This window comes from Euleptes europaea, chromosome 5 (genome assembly GCF_029931775.1).
Source record: "Euleptes europaea isolate rEulEur1 chromosome 5, rEulEur1.hap1, whole genome shotgun sequence".
In the NCBI taxonomy this organism is placed as follows: Eukaryota; Metazoa; Chordata; class Lepidosauria; order Squamata; family Sphaerodactylidae; genus Euleptes; species Euleptes europaea.
The window spans coordinates 79,805,985-79,826,408 of NC_079316.1; the positions used below are offsets into that span (position 1 = coordinate 79,805,985).

At 40.5% G+C, this 20,424-nt stretch overlaps 1 protein-coding gene and 1 pseudogene across 1 annotated transcript in view; both read left to right on the forward strand.

The window, feature by feature from the left end:
- The window catches only part of BLNK (B cell linker), a 114,831-nt gene that overhangs the window by 79,347 nt on the left and 15,060 nt on the right, over window positions 1-20,424 (forward strand). Inside the window, exons 6-16 of the mRNA XM_056849954.1 lie at window positions 1,707-1,756; window positions 3,954-3,991; window positions 4,808-4,964; window positions 6,907-7,070; window positions 10,418-10,505; window positions 11,411-11,506; window positions 14,157-14,182; window positions 15,106-15,131; window positions 17,524-17,622; window positions 19,362-19,404; window positions 20,201-20,234. Coding sequence (XP_056705932.1) covers window positions 1,707-1,756; window positions 3,954-3,991; window positions 4,808-4,964; window positions 6,907-7,070; window positions 10,418-10,505; window positions 11,411-11,506; window positions 14,157-14,182; window positions 15,106-15,131; window positions 17,524-17,622; window positions 19,362-19,404; window positions 20,201-20,234 — 821 coding nt within the window. The remainder of the gene's footprint in view (window positions 1-1,706; window positions 1,757-3,953; window positions 3,992-4,807; window positions 4,965-6,906; window positions 7,071-10,417; window positions 10,506-11,410; window positions 11,507-14,156; window positions 14,183-15,105; window positions 15,132-17,523; window positions 17,623-19,361; window positions 19,405-20,200; window positions 20,235-20,424) is intronic.
- On the forward strand, window positions 4,650-4,769 carry LOC130478464 (5S ribosomal RNA; annotated as a pseudogene).

Sequence of the window (20,424 nt, forward strand, 5' to 3'; positions counted from 1 at the left end):
TTGTTAGTTTATTTAAAAAAAGGAAGAGCCAAGAAGGCAGAGATGTCTATAGAAAGTGTATGTGCATTGCCAATAGCTCAAATGACTGTATCATATTACAGATTAGATTAAAAGACCATCCCCATCCCCATACAGGATTGGCCGATCTGAGATAAAGAGAAAATGCATTTCATGCTCAAAACTGGTACTTAATGGGAAAGTGTCTCAGCATCTGGGATTAGAGTACTGGCAACTTTCTTTTTCTAAATTAATGTGCAAGAACAATTTGGGCATCAAGCATAGATCCATCATTCTTGGCTGTGGCCTTAGATTCTGTTTTCTAACATGTTTGTGTGAGTAAAGAGAAGATGTGCTGCTGTCGAGGGTGCACTGCAGGAAGTAGAATAATTATGTCCTGTTATTCATCCTGAATTTCCAGCAGTATGACATCTGGCAATGACAACTTGAGGATGAAAATCCATAGTGGGACCTATAAAACGTGCCATTTTATGTTGGTCTATCATAATCTTGGAACGCTGGCATTTAGAGAGGACGCTTGGTGTTGTTTTCCTTGGTGCAACCTCCCACAGTATATTAGACCCTGGGTGCATCTCCAGCAACTCTATGAAAAATGCAAACATGTTAATTATAGTGAAAGAACACATTTACAATTCAAATAGTATTTAAAGAGCCAAGGAGCGTTTTCTTTGAATTTATCAACTCAAGAATGCAATTAGTCATTATACTATTACGAATTCGACACAAGTAACATAACAGAAAATTTCTTGGCTCTTTTTGTAAGGCAGCCTTCAATGTACTCTTGGTATAATACACAAAGCAGCATTTTAACATCCCTGAACAAAAAGGAAAATGTTCACGGTTTCAAATTGTAGGGATAAAATAGTATAACTGTACATAGAGAGAAAACCATGTATGTAGGTCTTATTCTGTGTTTCTGTAGATTATCTTAACGTTTTAGAAGAGGTAGCACTCTCACCTGGGGACAGGTGATATTGCCACTCTTTTGTCTATGGCCCTAAAAACTCAACCTCAGGATCAGTTTGGGGTACTGAAACTACAATGGTTAGACTTCAACAGTACTGGACTGCTTATTGAGGTCGTGTCTTGAAGAAGTCCCATCAATATCTTTCAAAAGATGACACTGAAACTCGATTTTGAGAAGGATCATATTCTTTCTCAGTATACACAAAGATTTGAGATGTATCAGATCTCAAACTGCAAATGAATCTAAGGGCCCCACGCCACATAGTGTACCAAACACTGCATTGGATCCCATACATCTGTTCCAATAGCAGTGGTGTATTCTTCCAGTGCAAGGACCCTTCCCCTGATGGAAAAGACCCTTCTGTGTAGGAGAAGGCTCCTTTCACCAGAAGATAACTTCACCACTAGCAGATCCACCAGAACCAACACATTACCTTGTTTGGCTTTGCAACTAACACTCATTCTACACTTACCTACTTAGTTGTCCATTTGTCGTCTCATGTGTGTCTCCAGAACTGATGTCAGAAACAACAGAGCTGTTTGCATTTTTATTGTTTGTCCTACTGGATGTTTTGAATGTTTCCTATTAATTTCCAGTCTTTTGTTATTAAGGGTTTTTCTTCTTCTTTTTTGGTCTGGATTTTTGTTTTGCCTCTACTTGTTGGTAAGCAGCTATTATTCTGTGGTTCAGCAATTAAATATAATGTTTATATTGTTTGCAGGCTGACAAGTAAACCGCCACCAAGTGTACCACCAGTAGATTATGTACCAGGTATGGATATAAAATTCTTAAAGATGTTTTACCTCTTAGGACTGACACAGACATAATGCTAGTCATCGTTTAGGGAGCAGGGTCCATCACACTACTTCTGCATAAGAGCCAGCATGGTGTAGTGGTTAAGAGTAGTGGTTTGGAGCAGGGAACTCTGATCTGGAGAACAGGTTTGATTCCCCACTCCTCCACATGAGCAGTGGAGGCGAATCTGGTTAACTGGATTTGTTTCCCCACTCCTACACACGAAGCCGGCTGAGTGACCTTGGGCTATTCACAGCTCTCTCAGCCCTACCTACCTCACAGGATGTCTGTTGTGGGGAGGGGAAGGGAAGGTGATTGTAAGCCGGTTTGAGTCTCCCTGAAGTGGTGGAGAAAGTCGGCATATAAAAACCAACTCTTCTTCTTATTCTAAATATAAGCAGGACAGCTTCACCTTTGGGGTGTTCTCTTTGGGAGGGCCTGGATAATCAGCCCTTATCCATGTAGCTGGGTGACTTAAAATTTTGCAGGAGTCATTTCACAAGTGCTCCCTTATGGTTAATGCTTAAAAGTCCTATCACTTAGGGGGTTTACGGTTCCGGCTGAGCTGAGAACAGCGTTGCGGCTGTGGTCCGCTCTGCAGAGCGTTTATTTTACTTTTATTTTCGTTTCATTATCTTTGCGTAGTTTATGTTTTAGCATTTAGCTGGCTGGCTGGTGCCTGGTGCTTAAAGGTCCTTTTGGTGAAAATCAACTGAACCCTCTTTGCACAGCTGATCCTATTTGACTTGTGAACAGAGCTGACTGAATTGATGTCGCCACCTGAGGCAAGCCGTTACCTCCACTCAGGAGCTCGAGCAGCTAACCCTCCTAGTTCTCCCGAACCTCTTTAAAAACTGTGTGGCAGGCCAGAATGCTCTGCTGGTCTTCCCAAACGCTTGTAAGAAAGTGGCCAAACTTTTATGAGGGGAGGAATCTTGTGAGAGTATGGAAACCCATATTGGGCGTATGAGATGTGTAACGCTGTTTTGAAAGAGACCCGGAAGAGCCAGAGCCAAAGGACAAGGAGAGTCATAGCAGAGGCGATAAAGATGAGGTGGTCATGGAGGAGATCGGAAGGTGGGACATTGCTGTCCCCACTCCCACAAAAAAAAATCTGCCACCTGAGGCAACTGCCTCAGTTGGCCTCATTATGGAGCCACCCGTTTGTTGGTAATTTTGATGTGTGTGTGTGAAGTGCCGTCAAGTCGCTTCCAACTCGTAGCAACCCTATGAATCAGTGTTCTCCAAAATGTCCTATCATTAATAGCCTCGCTCTGGTCTTGCAAACTGAGGGCCGTGGCTTCCTTTATAGAGTCGATCCATCTTATGTTGGGCCTTTCTCTTTTCCTGCTGCCTTCAACTTTTCCTAGCATGATTGTCTTTTCCAGTGAGTCTTGTCTTCTCATAATGTGACCAAAGTATGATAGCCTCAGTTTAGTTATTTTAGCTTCTAGGGCAGTTCAGGCTTGTTGATTCTGCACCCTTATGAATTCATCCATTCTTCACACTTATATCCCACCTTTTCTTCAAGGTGTTCAGGGTGTCATACAGGGATAGGATGATCCCACTGCTTTCTCACAACAACCCTTTGAGGTAGATTAGCTGTGAGCAAATGACTGATCCAAAGTCATCTAGTGACTTTTTTGGTTGACTTCTGTTTATTGCACATTTGAATCATTCATTCAGTTGTTATCTTCTCTGGTTCCCTTCAGTGTTTGGGGAGTAGCATCTTTCCCTTATTGATATTTTAAAATTCATAGTAGGCAGCCATAAAGTTATTGTCAAGCAATAGTTGTGCTTAGTTCAGCTAATTTTAGACATGCCTAAAGTCCTTTGAAACGAGTGGCAGTTGCAACCTAGAATTAAGCATGTTTAAATTGAACACAGCAAGGCTTACTTCCCAAAGTATACTTAAGAACAAACCATGAAATATTTCAACGTTTACTTCAGTTCCACTGATAGCAGTGGCATTTCACTAAAGTGTACACAATAACTACTGGGATGTTTAAGAACCAGTATGAATATCGTCCAACATATATTTAGAAAACTCTGTGAAAATTTCAGAACAGGAATTTGTAAGTGAAGTTTTGGGTTTTAAAAAAGTTTCTGGTTTTTTGCTAACATGATTTTTCTTCAAAGATTTTGGCTAACTTCATCCAATTGTTTGCTTTAGAGCCTGGAGAGGACGAGGATCAGTGGTCAGATGAATTTGTGAGTACAGAATTGACACATCCATCGTTGTAGTTAAATGACCATGGATTGGAGCCTATTGTTCTGCTAGTGCCAGAGATTTCCTCTGGGACACTGAGCCTTCTTCCAGTGGAAGAACCATGAAGACTCCCTGCACTGGGGCAAAGTTCTGCCATTAGCTGTATGGATTCATAGGATCCAACCCTATTAATTATGACCTCTAAATTCTAAATCATTTCTTTTGCTTGCCTTACAAAATACCAAATCTGCTGCTGAGAAGGTTAGGAAAGAACCACCTCTGTGCTCACCTTTACACGTGCAGCTGTGGGATCCACACCATTGTGCTGAGTAGAAATCTACAGTCAAAAAATGAGCAAGCGTGAACATTGAATCCCAAGGCTGTCACAACAACTGCTCACTTGTTCTGATAATTTATTTTCCAAAGGACACCTTGTAGAGTAAACCCAGTTCTGTGGTATCTGAAAAACATTCCAAGTCACAGCTTCAAATCAAATCAAATATTTCGCTACAAGATTAAAAGTTATGTTAAAATAATAAAATATGTTGATGATTCTGGGACAGATGGTTTGTAGAGGGGGAGGGGGAAAAATCATCTATGAGGCAAGGTTTTCAATCAGCCGTTTATGAATCCCACAAGACCAAAGACAAAATTTGGTTATCTCACAAGAGGAGTCTGCCTGAACATGCCCAATCTCATCTGATCTCGGAAGCTAAGCAGGGTTGGGCCTGGTTAGTACTTGGATGGGAGACCGCCTGGGAATACCGGGTGCTGTAAGTCACAGCTTATTTAGAAAACAACCAATATCTTATTTCTAGGATAACAGTGATTATGAGAATCCTGATGATCCTGATTCAGACACATACGTGGTTCCCAATGGAGACAATGGCGATGACAGCTATGAGCCCCCTCCAAGTGAGAAGGAAAACAAGAAGATTCCTGCAGCATTCTCAATTTCCAGAGGAGAATACGCAGGTAATTCCACATGCCGTTCCTGTATTCCTTGTATTATGTAGACAGTCCAGAATTTGAAGGAAATGGGGAGAATTTAAATGGTCTCCTTCTCAGAACTGAGCCTGAATCAATCAATCAATCTTTATTTTACGGTCATTTGACCAAAAGTAGAACATCTAATCAAGAGCTACATAAATTGTAATAAAACAATATCAGACAATCGAAAAGTCCGCAAAATAAAATATATCAATAAAATCCCATATCTAAAAAGGTAAGCAAACTAGCTTCTAAAACGTTTATCTATTCAAATTGTACCTATTTGTACATTACATCCTTTCGGGCCTTATAGATAGCAGCACAGAATTCGGCCACACATCTCGAAGTTTGTGTGTTACTATCTTCCAGTAGTCGTTGGATACTGAGCCTGAATAGGATAACTTGTTTTATAGACTCAAGCAGGAGAGAATGTTTCGTTTCTGCTTTGTACATCACAGAAAATATTCTAGCATATATTCTATCTTGAATGGAAGGAGCATTCCTCCAATTTATGTGGCTCTTCTGTTGGAGGAAGATGCATACCTACAACTTGTTTGCAAATAGGCTCTTTCTATACAACAGGCAGTACCGCATGAAGAAGAAGGTTGGTTTTTATGTGCTGATTTTCTCTACCTTTGTAAGGAGAATCAAACCGGTTTACAATCTCCTTCCCTTCCCCTCCCCATAACAGACACCTTGTGAGGTAGGTGAGGCTGAGAGAGCTCGAAGAGAACTGTGACTAGTCCACAGTCACCCAGCTGGCTTCATGCATAGGAGTGGGGAAACCAAACTGGTTTACCAGATTAGAGTCCACTGCTAATATGGAGGAGTGGGGAATCAAACCCGGTTCTCTAGATTAGAGTCCACCCCTCTTAACAACTATACCACGCTGGCATGGTGCAGAGAACAAGATTATACACAGACTTTGTTCTCAAATGGTATGGAGTTTCCTACAGCATATTTGGAGGACAGGTATCTGCATATCTCTATTAAAGATAGGCTGTGTATATGCCAAAGAGGTCATGTTGAAGATGTAGTCCATTGCTTATTGTGTTACCCTTTGCATAATTCCCCAAAAAGGGATTTTTGTGTGTTTATCTTTCTCAATGTTTTTGTCGGTCATCACAGAATATAACTGTGTATCTATTGTCTGATAAAGATAAAAATACATCTTATCAAGCGGCATTATTTGCAACTGTATCAAGGAAATTTCAAGCAAAGTATGTGGGGAAATAAGAGGTCTAAAAACACAGTTTTCACATTAAAATAAGTGATCCTTTTGACTAATATGGCTACATCCCCAGATTTTATCATGTGAAGAGGTCCACCAACACCCAACTTGTGAAAGTGCTGTTGTTCTATAAGTTTGTGTGTTAAGTGCCATCAAGTTGCTCCCGTCTCATGGCGACCCTATGAATCAATGTCCTCCAAAACATCCTATCCTTAACAGCCTTGCTCAGATCTTGTAAATTGTGGGCCGTGGCTTCCTTTATAGAGTCAATCCATCTCTTGTTGGGTCATCCTCTTTTCCTGCTGCCTTCAGCTTTTCCTAGCATGATTGTCTTTTCCAGTGACTCTTGTTGTCTCATGATGTGACCAAAATACGATAGCCTCAGTTTAGTCATTTTAGCTTCTAGGGTCAGTTCAGGATTTGATCTAGAGTTCACTGATTTGGTGGGTTTTTTTGGCAGTCCACGGTATCCGTAACACTCTCCTCCAACACCACATTTCAAAGGAATCTACTTTCTTCCTATCAGCTTTCTTCATTGTCCACCTTTCACACTCATACATAGTAAAAGGGAATATAATGGCATGAATTAACTTGATCTTCTTTGTTCTATAAGTAGATAAAATAAACATGGGAAAGGTTGTAGGCAGCCATTCAAAAACCTAACAAGTATTCCTGGATTTCCTTTTTCATTTATAGACAATCGGTCTAGCCAACAGCAGCCTCGGCCCATTGCTAAGCCGCTACCTACTCTGCCGGGTCAACCGTCATCTAAACCAAAGACGCTGGCCTCTTTGCCACCTCCGACTCTCGCTCTGAAGCCACAAATCCCTCTGAAACAACAGGAATGCGCCGACAATGAGGTAATACTTCTGGGTAAATCAGGCTAGTTATAAGCCTCAGAAATTAATTTCTTAAATTAAGTTTTTACTTTCAAAACAACATAAAACAAAACATATAACATATGCACCTTATACATAATCAGTGCCCACGCCTGCAACAAGATCTTCAGCAATTACTATTTGGAGTGGTTCTAGGTTGGTCTATACCTTCTTGCATTATTCTAAAAGTTCATCTTTAAATCTTAAGAAAAAATAGGTCTTTAACAAAGCAAAAGGTATCTAAATATATATTCAAACCTTCATATGAACTAATTGTATTGCGATACTTGATTAAAATTGTATGGTACTGATACCGTATACTGAGCCTCTCAATCGATGTAATTAAGAGATGAACAGCACTGCATATTTTTGTTGTTGAAACTAATAATATATACTTTGTCTATACGCATGGTCTAATATAGACAATATAATATATAATAGTATGTAGTGTATAGATTCTAAGCTAAGAAAGAAAGCCTATTCTCATTAATCTCTATATAAAGCCTCAGAAATTAATTTTGTAACTCTAAATGGTTCTTGGGACTAAACCATTAAGATGTCACAAATACCAAATGATGATAGGAGGCATTTATTTCCTTAGGGTCACTATTCATAAAAGACTAAAAAAAGGATGAAAGGTGAAGGATCTACAGAAAACACTTTCCTCTTCCTGAACATCATATTGATTTGCTTTAATAATGTCCTTTCTGTACAACCGAGAATAAAGCAAAGAGGGACATAATGAATTGAATCCAATGGCCTAGCAGAAGGGCACTCCCACTGACAGAGGGGAGGGGTTTTCACCAGTTTCCCCTCCTCCCACTGCAAGACTCCGCAGTGCTGTTCCTGTAGAGTCCCAGAATCCCAGAAGCATCATTTCAGGGGTATGTTGGCTGCAGTGGGAGGAGAGAGGAAAGTTCTGTTCTCTCGCAGGTGGTTGGTTCAATTCAGATTCTACAAACAAATAAAACTTGACAGTCACCAACCTGGTTCGTTGCAAGGGCAAATCCTGTTTCAAAGCATCAGTTACTGGGAAACCTCCATATCTCAGTTTAACTCACGTTGTTAACAAATTGGAAATAGCTGAAGACTGCTACAACACATGACCAACAATAAACCAGGATTATGCTGTGACTAGGGTTGCCAGGTCCCTCTTCGCAACCGGCGGGAGGTTTTGGGGGTGGAGCCTGAGGAGGGCGGGGTTTGGGGAGGGGAGGGACTTCAATACCATAGAGCCCAATTGCCAAAGCAGCCATTTTCTCCAGATGAACTGATCTCTATCGGCTGGAGATCAGTTGTAACAGCAGGAGATCTTCTGCTGTTACCTGGAGGTTGGCAACCCTAGCTGCGACAAATTCTGGTTCGTTATGTCTGAACTGAACCAAAGGAAATAGTCCCCCAAACCAATAACAGTTTTTGACAGGTGATATTGGAACCTCTTCCAGTAATTTTGACTTTGTACTGTCCTCAAGAGACATTTACTGATCACATGCCGGTTAGACTACTGTAAGACATTCTACATGAGGCTGCCTTTGAAAATCATTCAGAAGGTATAACTGGTTCCAAATATGATAGCTAAGCTGGTGGAAGGGGTACGCTATTGGAACCATCTCTTGCCAATTTTAAAAGGCCTACTTAAGAGCCCCATGGTGCAGAGTAGTAAGCCGCAGTACTGCAGTCAAAAGCTCTGCTCATGACCTGAGTTCAACCCCAACGGAAGTCAGTTTCAGGTAGCCGGATCAATGTTGACTCAGCCGTCCATCCTTCTGAGGTCAGTAAAATGAGTATCCAGCTTGCTGGGGGTAAAGTGTAGATGACTGAGGAAGGCACTGGCAAACCACCCTGTAAACATAGACTGCCTAGTAAACGTCGGGATGTGACGTCACCCCATGGGTCAGGAATGACCCAGTGCTTGCAGAGCACTACCTTTACCTTTTACATTTTTCTTCTGGGAACAATTCAAAGTGCTGGTTATTACCTACAAAGTTATTTATAGACTGAGAACAGAGTACCTGAAAGAGCATGCTGTATGAGTCTCCATTCCTGTTGAGATAATCATCAGATGCTCTGAGGCACAGTAGATGAGCACCAGACACTAAGCCTTTAGAAGTGCCTCCACACTGCTCTCCTGGCACAGTCTCAAAGATGTTTTCATTCTGTCAAATGTTTTAATTTCTCCCCCTCTTTTCTGGTTTTACCCGAGCTTGTCATTTAGTTTCCCTGTTTTATCTGAGGGAGTTTTATTTGACAGTTAAACTGTATTTTATAGTTGTGAATACTGTTTTAAATTTTGTTTCTGCAAGTCATCGTGGGCATTTTGATAAGAGTATGGAATATAAACGTTTTAAAATAAATAAATATTATGGTATTCATCAGGTAAGACAAAAGGAGGGAAAACTACCAACTTGCTAAGTAAAGATATCTTCATAAATTCCTGGTACTGAGATCAATCATTGTACAGACTAATGTCTTACCAACATTCACGCTACAAGATAGACTGTGTGATGGGTCCCATTTAATAGAATTGTTCGTATGATAAATTTTTGTTGTATCTGTCTAGTACATTTTTATCATGCCCTTCCTCTTCTGGAATTTACATGGTTCTCCTTTCCCATGTTATTATTTAAACAATCCTGTGAGGTAGATTAGTTAGGCTGAGGAGAGAGTAACTGGTCCAGGGACACTCACGTTTCATGGCCGAGTGGGGATTAGAGTCAGGGCCTCCCAGATCCCAATCTGACATCTAACCACTGTTATCACAGGGGCTGTCTTGTAAGAAGTTTGATTCACTTTAATACTCTGCCAATGCTCATGGCACTATATATACTATAAGCATTCAGGAAGATTCTCCCTAGACTCTAGATGAAGGAAACATGGAGATCTCGATGAGGTCAATCTCTCTGGTAGTCTGAAGTACGCAGGGAACTCTGAACCACCAGGGGCTGCTCTGTTGCTTTCTGTGTCCAGGTAATAATGCTTCAAGTTAAACAGAAGCATTGTTGCATGGGAAGCATACCTTGAAGTCTCCTGCGCATGTGGACATGGACATGTGTCTGTGCATGCATAAGAGCCCTAAGAAGCTTTGACTCGTGGGCAGTGAGCTGAAATGCATGCAGCTGTGGATGGTCATAATACCTTCACAGTATCCCATTTTGTAATTATTGGTCTCTGCCCCTCCTGTATTAGGGAGTTCCTGCATCTAAATAGCCCATCCTTTTTGTTCATTTTATTTCTTCATAATCAAAGTTATAAGCCACCTTGCCATCATAAAATCTTTGCAAACATCAAGAAGAGGATTGTCTTTTAATTCATCTCTACATGTTCCTCAGGCAGATTACGTTGTACCTGTTGATGATGAAGAGGAAGACGACAATTACATTGAACCTACTGAAGAAAGCCCTTCACAACCTATAAAACGTAAACACCACATTTTGCACAACTTCATTAAGCCAAGTAAATGGGGAAGGTGTCCCTTCTGAAACACAAACAGTCTAGTTCTGCAAGAGGACTAGATCCATCATTTCTGTAGTGTTCTAAAAAAATGCAAAATGTTATCAGAATTATGCATGCAGCCAACACTGTATATCCATTTATTTTTTCCCAAAACATGGTGAAAAGGAAAATAGTGCACTGTTTGGTAACAAAATGGGTGTTCAGGAGAAAAAGGCTAAGTGCCTTGAGGGGAAGAAATGGGTGTAAACAAAAGCCTAGCTTGGATTTCTTAAAAAAAAAACCTTTCATACATTTTTAAACTTTTCCCCAAAACTATGAGGTTCTTCGGGGGTGGGGGGGTCTTATATTTTTGGGATTCTGCAAATGTTGCTGGATCCTGTTTTAAGCCACATACTATGATCTGCAAGCATGCAATCTGAACGTCCCATATCTGTTTCACTTTAAGGAGCCTTAAAGCATACTTCACAGTCCACTACTAGGAGAAAGAGTCTGCTCACCTTTTAAAAAAGCAAATACTGAGTTTTTAATACCATGGGCAAGAACAATACCAAAGAACATTGTTTGGGGCCACAACAGATTTCCTGTCATAAATATCTGTGATTTCAGTTTTCACATGCATGACATACACTGGAATTGCCACTTTGGGTTGGGAAATACTTGGAGATTTGGGGGGGGGGGAGCCTGAGGAGGGTGGGGTTTAGGGAAGGGAGGTACTTCAATGGGGTATAATGCCTTAGAGGCCACCTTCCAAAACTGATCTCTGTTGCCTGGAGATCAGTTGTTATCCCAGGAGATCTCCAGCCACTACCTGGAGGTTGGCAACCCTAACACACACATGGTTTTTGGGTGTTTTTTGTTGTCATTTTCAGCCCCAGCGGTGAACAGAGCTATCAAGCCCACAACGAAGCTGGAGCCTCCCAGTTCTTCAGCGCTGCCTCCTGCTCCTGTGTCACTTTCCATGCTAGGTATGAAAAAATAAATGTACAAATTCACTGTTTGTGTGTGTAAAGTGCCGACAAGTCGCAGCCGATCTATGGCGACCCCCTTTAGGGGTTTTCATGGCAAGAGACTAACAGAGGTGGTTTTGCTAGTGCCTTCCTCTGCACAGCAACCCTGGTATTCCTTGGTGGTCTCCCATCCAAATACTAACCAGGGCTGACCCTGCTTAGCTTCTGAGATCTGACGAGATCAGGCTAGCCTGGGCCATCCAGGTCAGGGCACTGTACACTGTTGTTATTATTGAGTTATTATAGATTAAATTTGTAATATACATGATCTTTTCATTGTGTGTCCCCCTATACTGAATTTGTACTTGTATTATTAGTATAGAGGTGGTTGTTTAGTATTAGGTATGAAAAAATGGCATCAACACAATGAAAATTGCACAGGAAAAAAAATGCATTGACAAAATGTTACAAAAATGAATTCAGATTCCTTCCAATAAAGGCAAATCATGCTTAAATGAAAAGGGACCATTCAGTTACACTGAATATCTGGCATACTTCTGTACAATCACGAATGATATTCACAGCACCTGAATAACCTTATTAATATTTTACAGTTTTGTTTACACTTTTCAGGCCTCCTTTAAAAGCCAACATAAAAGCATTTACTTAGGAAAGCTGTTTCTAAATTTTAGATTATCAAATCTCCTGAACAAAAAAGGGGGGATAATATTGAAGTGGAAGCATAGCCCTGTTCTCACACACACAGACACACACCCTCTCTCTGGGTGGTGGCAAGATCAGGAGGAGATCTCAGGCTGCCGAGATTTTAACTGCTTGTCACAGGCACAGTGTCATTAGAATCTACAACATGTTGGACCCTTCCAGAAATACAACCCACACTAATGTTACTGCCATTATGGGAGTCATTCTGCATTTAGAAAATATGTGCTCACCTGAAAAATGATTTACTAGTTAAAAAAAAAAAAAACCTAAACAGTGCTGAATGCACGGCCCTCCCTGTGAAATTTGCAGCTGACTTTAAAGGAAACTAATTACTCCATCATGCAGCCAGATCGATTTTCAACACATGATTAGTCAAGTGATTCACCGAACATCGATCAGACTTCATGATGGAGCACTCAGGAAGCAACTTCTCTGCACTGTTGGCTGTAAGGTGGATTGACGGTATTCATGGCCAATTTTGGATCATTGATTGGCCCTGAAGGTACTTTATTGCCCTCTCCAGGAAGCTGGTCACTGTTCTCTCTGGCGCATTCAACAGGCTTCATTAAGCCTATATAGTATAAACAAGTCGTAGCAGAGATGGTGATTTCTCCATTCATTAAAGTCTAGTTTAACTACAAATCTGTAGATGCTAATAAGCATAAATTGTAGGTAGCCATGTTGGTCCAGGGCATGATGAAGGAGTTTGTAGGGCATTGAAATGATATGTTTCATACTTAATTAAATTAGGCGCTGTTGGTTATAAAACAGGTTCTAAAATGCATCAAAGGCTACTGGGATAGAGATGTTTAAAAAAATGGGTCAATCTCCCTTTGAGAATATAAAAGCAGCAATTCATCAGATGACTTCTCAGCACTAATTGGAACAAGTCTCTTGTAAGGCAGGCCGCAGAAGAAAAACATGGTAGCTTTTATATTTAGAAAACTGGAGATTAATTAGACGATGCGTTTGGTAAAGTTTAGAAGTCACATTGGGTAATATTACCTAGTAGATGGAGGTCAGGCAACTCCCATAGCCAAGTCCCATCTGAAGAACATCTTCTTTCCATTGGAGAATCCCTCATTTTGATGGCTAAACCTGATTTTTCCCAAAATGGACAACAATTACAGGTAACCGTGGTGATCATTTTTCAATTAGAACCAGCCACAGTATCACAAACAATAAGAACACCTTTGAGTTCCCTAGAACATTTAGCAGTCTGGATGTTTCATGCAAAAAAAAGAAAATGGGAAGGGGGAGAGAAAATAATTACTTTAGGCATTATGAAAGAAGCCCCTAGTTTGCAACTTGCAGACTCTTAAAATGGAATACAAGACATGTTACCGACTTAATTGAATCATGTAATGCAGGGGGCAAAATAGGTTTCAAGGTGTACCAAAGGCTAAGTACAGAGAAGCCAAAAACAGCCACTCTCCCATTGAAAATATAAAAGCCAGCAATTAATCAGATTCCTCTCCATAACTAATTACTAGTATTTTGTTATTTCAATAGTCCTTTCAGATAAAACAGCACCCCCTAGTGGCTATCAACAACAACAGATCTATATCAGCAGGATCCTTTGGTGAAGCAAAACTAAAATCTCAGTAAAGCTGCATTTGAACAATTAGCTATGCTGTGCTTTTTATTTCCATTTTAACAGCAGTGCAGCATTACAAGATGAATTCTTAATGAAAACAGGTTTATCTTAATAAAGCTTAAATAAAAAATTACTTACCTCCCATAGGATTGACATGAATGATGTAAATAACTTTTAAAAAACCCTTTCTGATACAACTTTCCCACTTTTAAAACTGAAATTGCCCCTGATTTTTTTCAGCTAGACTTACTTTATATGCATGCTTTGTATCATTTTTGTACTTGATATTACACATGGGGATATTTTGGTTGTGTTCTTTCTAAGTGCAGAAAATCTTTTTTCCCCCAGATGTCTACGAAATTCCTGAGGAAGAGGTAAGACCTTGTATTTATATATTTAAAAAAAAAAAACCAAAGGGCAGTAATTCAGAGTCCTTGAGGCACAGGGGCATACTGTTTTCATGTATTAGATGTAATCCATGTACCCAACAGCAAATTAATTTGGATGCATTACCACACAGTTAAAAAAAGGAAAATCTATGTCTTGTTCAGAACTGCAGTGCTCATGTTTACTGTCTTGAGTGGAGTAATCTTTTACTCAGCTTAGAATTTCTTCTTAAGCCTTACCACCATTCTTCTCGGTGTATATCCGTGATTATACCTTTGTGGTGGTAAACTCCAATTATCGTTCCAATACATTTATTCCTAAGAAACTCCCTGTCTGGGTTTTGCTTAGTCACCCTTTCCCTCCCAGTTGTCACTCATGACCCTAAGATCCTGGAAGGCTGGCTCTTTATTGGGGCCACGGTTTCTCCCCAAAGTTTAGACTATGGTGGTTTGCATTTGAGCTTTAGCAGAGCTCCAAGATGGCTCTATGGTATTGTCAATATTTATGCGTCAGCAGGTACTCCCAGGGAAAGATGGTCCCATGATAAACTCTGAATGTCAGATTAATTGGCAACAAGATTCTAAACTGATAGGAAGGAGCTGATAGGAAGAAAGTAGATTCCTTTGAAATGTGGTGTTGGAGGAGAGTGTGGTCTAATAGTGATTTGGCAAAAGAAAAATATATGAGTAGTTTAGCTTTCTTATTTTGCAGCACCTTTCAGGACTAACAATGACTTGAACAATTAAGTTTAGCAATAATTCATTAATGGGCTCACTCTTTCTTCGTGTTCTGAATACTGTTAGGATATACCATTTGTTGAATATTGTTTAGAAATGTTCTCCAAGAAATAAACTACCTAAAATGTAATTTTCAAGTACTAATTAATTAACACCTAATTTTCTTGCAACAGGAAAAATCATCACCTTCATTAACCGGGTAATTCATCAATGTGAAACTCTATATTTGTGACTCACTGAAAATGATTCCTGTATTCTGTTCAAAGGACCTTCATCTAGTCTAGGTGCCTAAGGCAGATCTATGGCTTATGAAACACAGAAAGAGGACGTACAATAAATCTTTGACTTCTCCAGCCTGATTGGACAGTTTCCCCTTGTAACTGGTTGACCAGCTTTCTTGGAACCAAATGAGATATAATCTTCAGGATGTAACCTGGGATTTAAATGGGATATAACCTTCAGAAACATGGCCTAGTTGTTTGATAAGCACAATGTATCCACATGCTATAGACCATAATCTTTTAACTGGAAGCTAGAAACTTCACAGAGAGGGATTGTGCATTTTACAATCAGTTGAACACAAAAGATATAGAAAGATCACGGAAATATGGCCTACTAATTTCTCCCAACAACTTTTTCTCCTTCAAATTAGGAGAGTTATTTCATAATGTCAGTACAGAACCTCCCTAGAAATTCAAATTCACACCTTCGTCAATATAGGTATTTTTCTGCCCATGCCAACTGTCTTGAATGGGAAGCAATATTTGTACCTATGGCACTCAGATTTCCATGATACAGCTCCCTTTTGAGGATTCTGGAATATTGTGCATGTTCCCAATTTGTTGTGAATACTGTCACGTCTGTGCACCACTTCACATATTCATTAAAGTAATAGTCCTCTAAATTCAGTACAATGGACAATACTACAATCTTTTGTCACCTCAGCATACCACCACTAGGGTTGTCAGCTCCGGGTTGGGAAATGCCTGGAGATTTTTGAGGTGGAGCCTGGGGAGGGCGGGGTTTGGGGAGGGGAGGGACTTCAGTGCCATAGAGTCCAATTGTCAAAGCGTCCATTTTCTCCAGGTGAACTGATCTTTATCGGCTGGAGATCAGTTGTAATAGCAGGAGATTTCCAGCTAGTACCTGGAGGTTTCTCAATAAATCACAACGTGTGCTGAAAAAACACTGGTTGAAGGGAAAAGCAGCACCAGCTCCAATTAACAATAATCACACTGAATTTTATAATGATTATTCAAAAATAATTCAGTATTGGTGTGCTATTCTGTACATTTATCAATAATATAATCAAAACAGTCACAACCAAGGTGTCACAGGTTACCCTACTAATGGGAAATAAAGGTTTTTTAACATCAAATAAAATAGAGTCCAAAATGAACGATCCGAGTTCAAATCAAAGTCCAATACCGAGTCCTCTTAAAAGAAAATGCACCGGTTCCGGGAAGATCCAGAAAACATCTGGTATTAAACTTGCAACAATAACAATGTTCATCAAAGCCCAAGGTCCAACAAATCCAAGACAACACCTCCGGATTTGTGTGTGTTTCGCCTGGAAAGAGCTTCTTCAGTTGATTGATCAATTTTCATAAGGGTACAACGACCTCTGTAATAAATAAATATATCCAACAGAACCACGTTGTATACAAATTCCAATTTAAGAAGATTATTATTAATTAATAAATTTAAGAGGACTCGGTATTGGACTTTGATTTGAACTCGGATCGTTCATTTTGGACTCTATTTTATTTGATGTTAAAAAACCTTTATTTCCCATTAGTAGGGTAACCTGTGACACCTTGGTTGTGACTGTTTTGATTATATTATTGATAAATGTACAGAATAGTACACCAATACTGAATTATTTTTGAATAATCATTATAAAATTCAGTGTGATTATTGTTAATTGGAGCTGGTGCTGCTTTTCCCTTCAACCAGTACCTGGAGGTTGGCAACCCCACCAGTCACCCATTACACAACATACATGGTGGATAGCAAGCATGGGTGCTGTCTTCTCAACTACATGTAGGTGGTTTGACAAATGTGTGAAAGTTTTTTGGGGGGAATTATAGGGTACAGCCCAAACGCGACAAAAAATAAATGAAATCGCTTCAATTACACTATTTTGAATGGTTCTTTTCCGTGTTTATAATTTTCTGGATTAAAACAGTTGCCTTTGTAATTGAATGCATTGATTTCTTGCTCCGGTTTGAAAGGCAACCGTGTTTGTCTAATAATTATTAAGTTGCTACCAACTGTTCTTGCAAATTAACCCGTTTTTATTCCGGGGAGAGAACTTCTTTTGTGTTTTTCATCAGTGTCTCTGATTAGTGTTTCGCAGCTACAGCTGGAAACCAAACATTTCCACTCACACGTGCGGAGGGTGTGCTTTTTCACTGCAGTCCTTCCTGCCCTATCCCCAATCGTACAGTTCAGCTTTTCAAAAGATGCAAGAGGCTGAAGCGGGCGGGGAGCCAGAAAAGCCTCGGAGTGTATGCAGAGAACATTGCAGGCCCACCCACTGAATCCTGCCTCTCCTCCCTCAATAATGAATTTATATTTTACTCCAAAAGGATTCCCAAGCCGCTCCCCCCAAAGCCTGTTCAGAGAGCAGGAGGACCTCCTCGTGTACATAACACAGCCAAAGAATTGTCGAAGCCGGATGTGTCCAGGTTAGTTATTCACGAAAGAGCTGTGCTTAAAATATTCACTTCTTTATTTGTAACAAGTATATCACTGTGAGAGTCTCACGCGGAGTGCGCAATAGAGTATCATCTACTGGTGGTCCCCAGCCCGAGGAATGTGTGGCTGTCCTCAGCAAGGGCCAGGGCTTTTTTAGCCCTGGCCCCGGAGTGGTGGAATAGTCTCCCTTGCGACGTCAGGACCTTTTGGGACCCAAAGGAGTTCTTCAGGGGCTGCAAAATGGAACCGCGAGTTTGTCACAACGATGCTGGCTTCCCCATCTCCCCGCCCCACAACTTCTGCTATCTGTGGGGGTTAACTGCTTGATCGGTCTCACCATGGCTACAATTGTCTTTTTATACAGGTGCCATATTGACATTTTATAGCCGTTATGATTGTTGTGTTTTAATGCTGAACTTGTATGATTTTGTGTGGTTTTAGATGTTACCCTCCCTGAGCCCGGCTTGCTGGGAATGAGGGCGGGCTGTATATATAAATAAATGAGCAATGGTTTGAGTGTTGGTCTTAGAACAAGAGGACCCAGGTTCAAACCTCCACAGACATTAAATTTGTTGGGTGACTTTGCCAGTCCCATGTCTTAACCTAACCAAATTCACAGGAGCACTGAGGATAAAATGGGTGGAAGGAACCTCTACACTTGTTCAAGGTAGGGTGGGTTACAAGTGTATTATAAATGGGTTCAACTACTGTTGGGCCTCATGATACCTCCGAATGTGTTGTGAAATGAGGATAAGAGTCTGTCTGCTCATCCAGACAGCAATTCCCCCCTGTTCCCAATTGGGTGTCACAGGTACTGTCATGATGAGTAGCCCATGTTTGTCAGTAGCAGTAGAAAAGAGCAAGAGTCCAGTAGCACCTTTAGAGACTTAACAAAATATCTGGCAGGGTATGAGCTTTCATGAGCTACAGCTGCTACAGCTTACTTCTTCAAATACAGCGAGAATGTGAGTCCATCTACCCTTAAGTAGAAAAGAGTGAATTAGACATGCAATGGCAACATAAATGTCAAAAGCAAGTAAATGACGTTAGCAGACGTGATTGGATTAGGTGTGATTTGCAGAGGAGGAGTAGGCGTCGAGAAATTAGCATTGGTAGTGAGACAGGAATCCCAGATCTCTATTCAATCCTGGATAATGCATTGTTTTGAGCTTCATTATTAGTTGCAATTTGGCAGTCTCTCTTTCTAACCTCCCTTCGAAATCCCTTTGTAAGAGAACTGCTACTCTTAAACCAGCAACTGAATGTCCTGGAAGGTTAAAATGTTCCCCCGCTGGTTTCTGAATGTTGTGGTTTCTGATGTCAAGACTTGTGTCCATTCAATCTTTGTCGCAGGGACAGGTACTGTCAGGCACCCAGGGAGTGTAGAAATCAAGAGGCGATGTTTATCTTAACTCACTTCCGCATTCACTGCCGGCGTCACAACTGGTCTTGCTGTGGTCTTTGCCCTCCATGGCAGCAGCATTCCAGACCTCTGGAAATTAGACTTACCTAGATGTGCTCTGATTTTACAGTACAAGAAGTTTAAATTCTCAGCTCTCAGGTAGCCCATCACCAACACACCTTCCATATACCATTGCATAGTTCAGTTTAATAAAAGCACCCACTTCAACAAAGTTTCTGGGAATCCTGAAACTGAAAAGCAATTGTTTGTGTAACTTCAATCAGAAGGAAAAAACTTACAATTGAAATATTTCATATTTTTTTCCAGAAACTTTCTGCCTCTCCCTAGAAACCGTCCTCAGCTCAAAGCCGTAAGTAAACCAAATGCAGAATCTCTGGCAGAGGTAGTTAATAGCTGTTATTCAAGAAGCAAAAAATAAAAAATTGCAACTGCCTTAAAGATGGTGTGAAAAGGGCTATATTAAAAGCGATACAATGAACTTCAAACTAGCAAGACTAATTGGGAAATTTTAAAAAGTGGAAGATCTCTCCTTGGGACCCTGGAGTACTGCCAGTCAGAGTAGACAATGCTGACCTTGGTAGACCAAGCAGACAACAGATTTCAGAAACACTGGACAAGTACATGCAGATGCAGAAACACTCTTTCCTAAGGGCTGTGGGCCACCACTCCTAAGAGCTGACTGCCAGGTTGAATAGCCAAAGAGATTCATTCAGAGTATTCGTGATTATTGTTTAGTGAACATATTGGCTACACTGCACAAATGTGTTGTTTTGTTACCCCCCAAAAAATCATGGGTTCACAGTTGACAGTTCCTGCAAAGCCAGTAAGCACTGATTAGTGAGATACATCATCCTTAATGACATGTTGGATCCTTATTATCATTATTAAATGTATTTAAATGCTATGGGTTGGATCATATGGAGCACTTAAAAGGAACTGGAAGAGCAACCTCCTGTGTACCCAAAATCATCTGCTGAGTGATGCTGGAGGAGAGATGCTGGAAAGAAAATGCACCACAGCATGGGACTGCAGTGATCATGAGGAAATAAGGCAGAATGTTTTCTTCCTCCCTCAATGCGATATTGTTTGTCCAAATTAAACATTTCTGTATCAGTTGTGTAATCTGACTTTTTTTTAAATTTCAGGATCCTGACAGCTTTGAAATGCAAAGTGAGGAAAGTGAGTATTTTCTGCACCGAAGCAGAACCAAGGGGCCTTTCGTGAAATTATGGGTGAAAGTACGGCAACTCTCCACACCAGATTCAATACGCTCCACTGTCCTGTGTATCTAATGAGTACATTTCTGTGCCCTGCACATTTCATTTCTTTTTAATGGCTAGATCATGAGAGGGAGGGCATCTTGGCCATC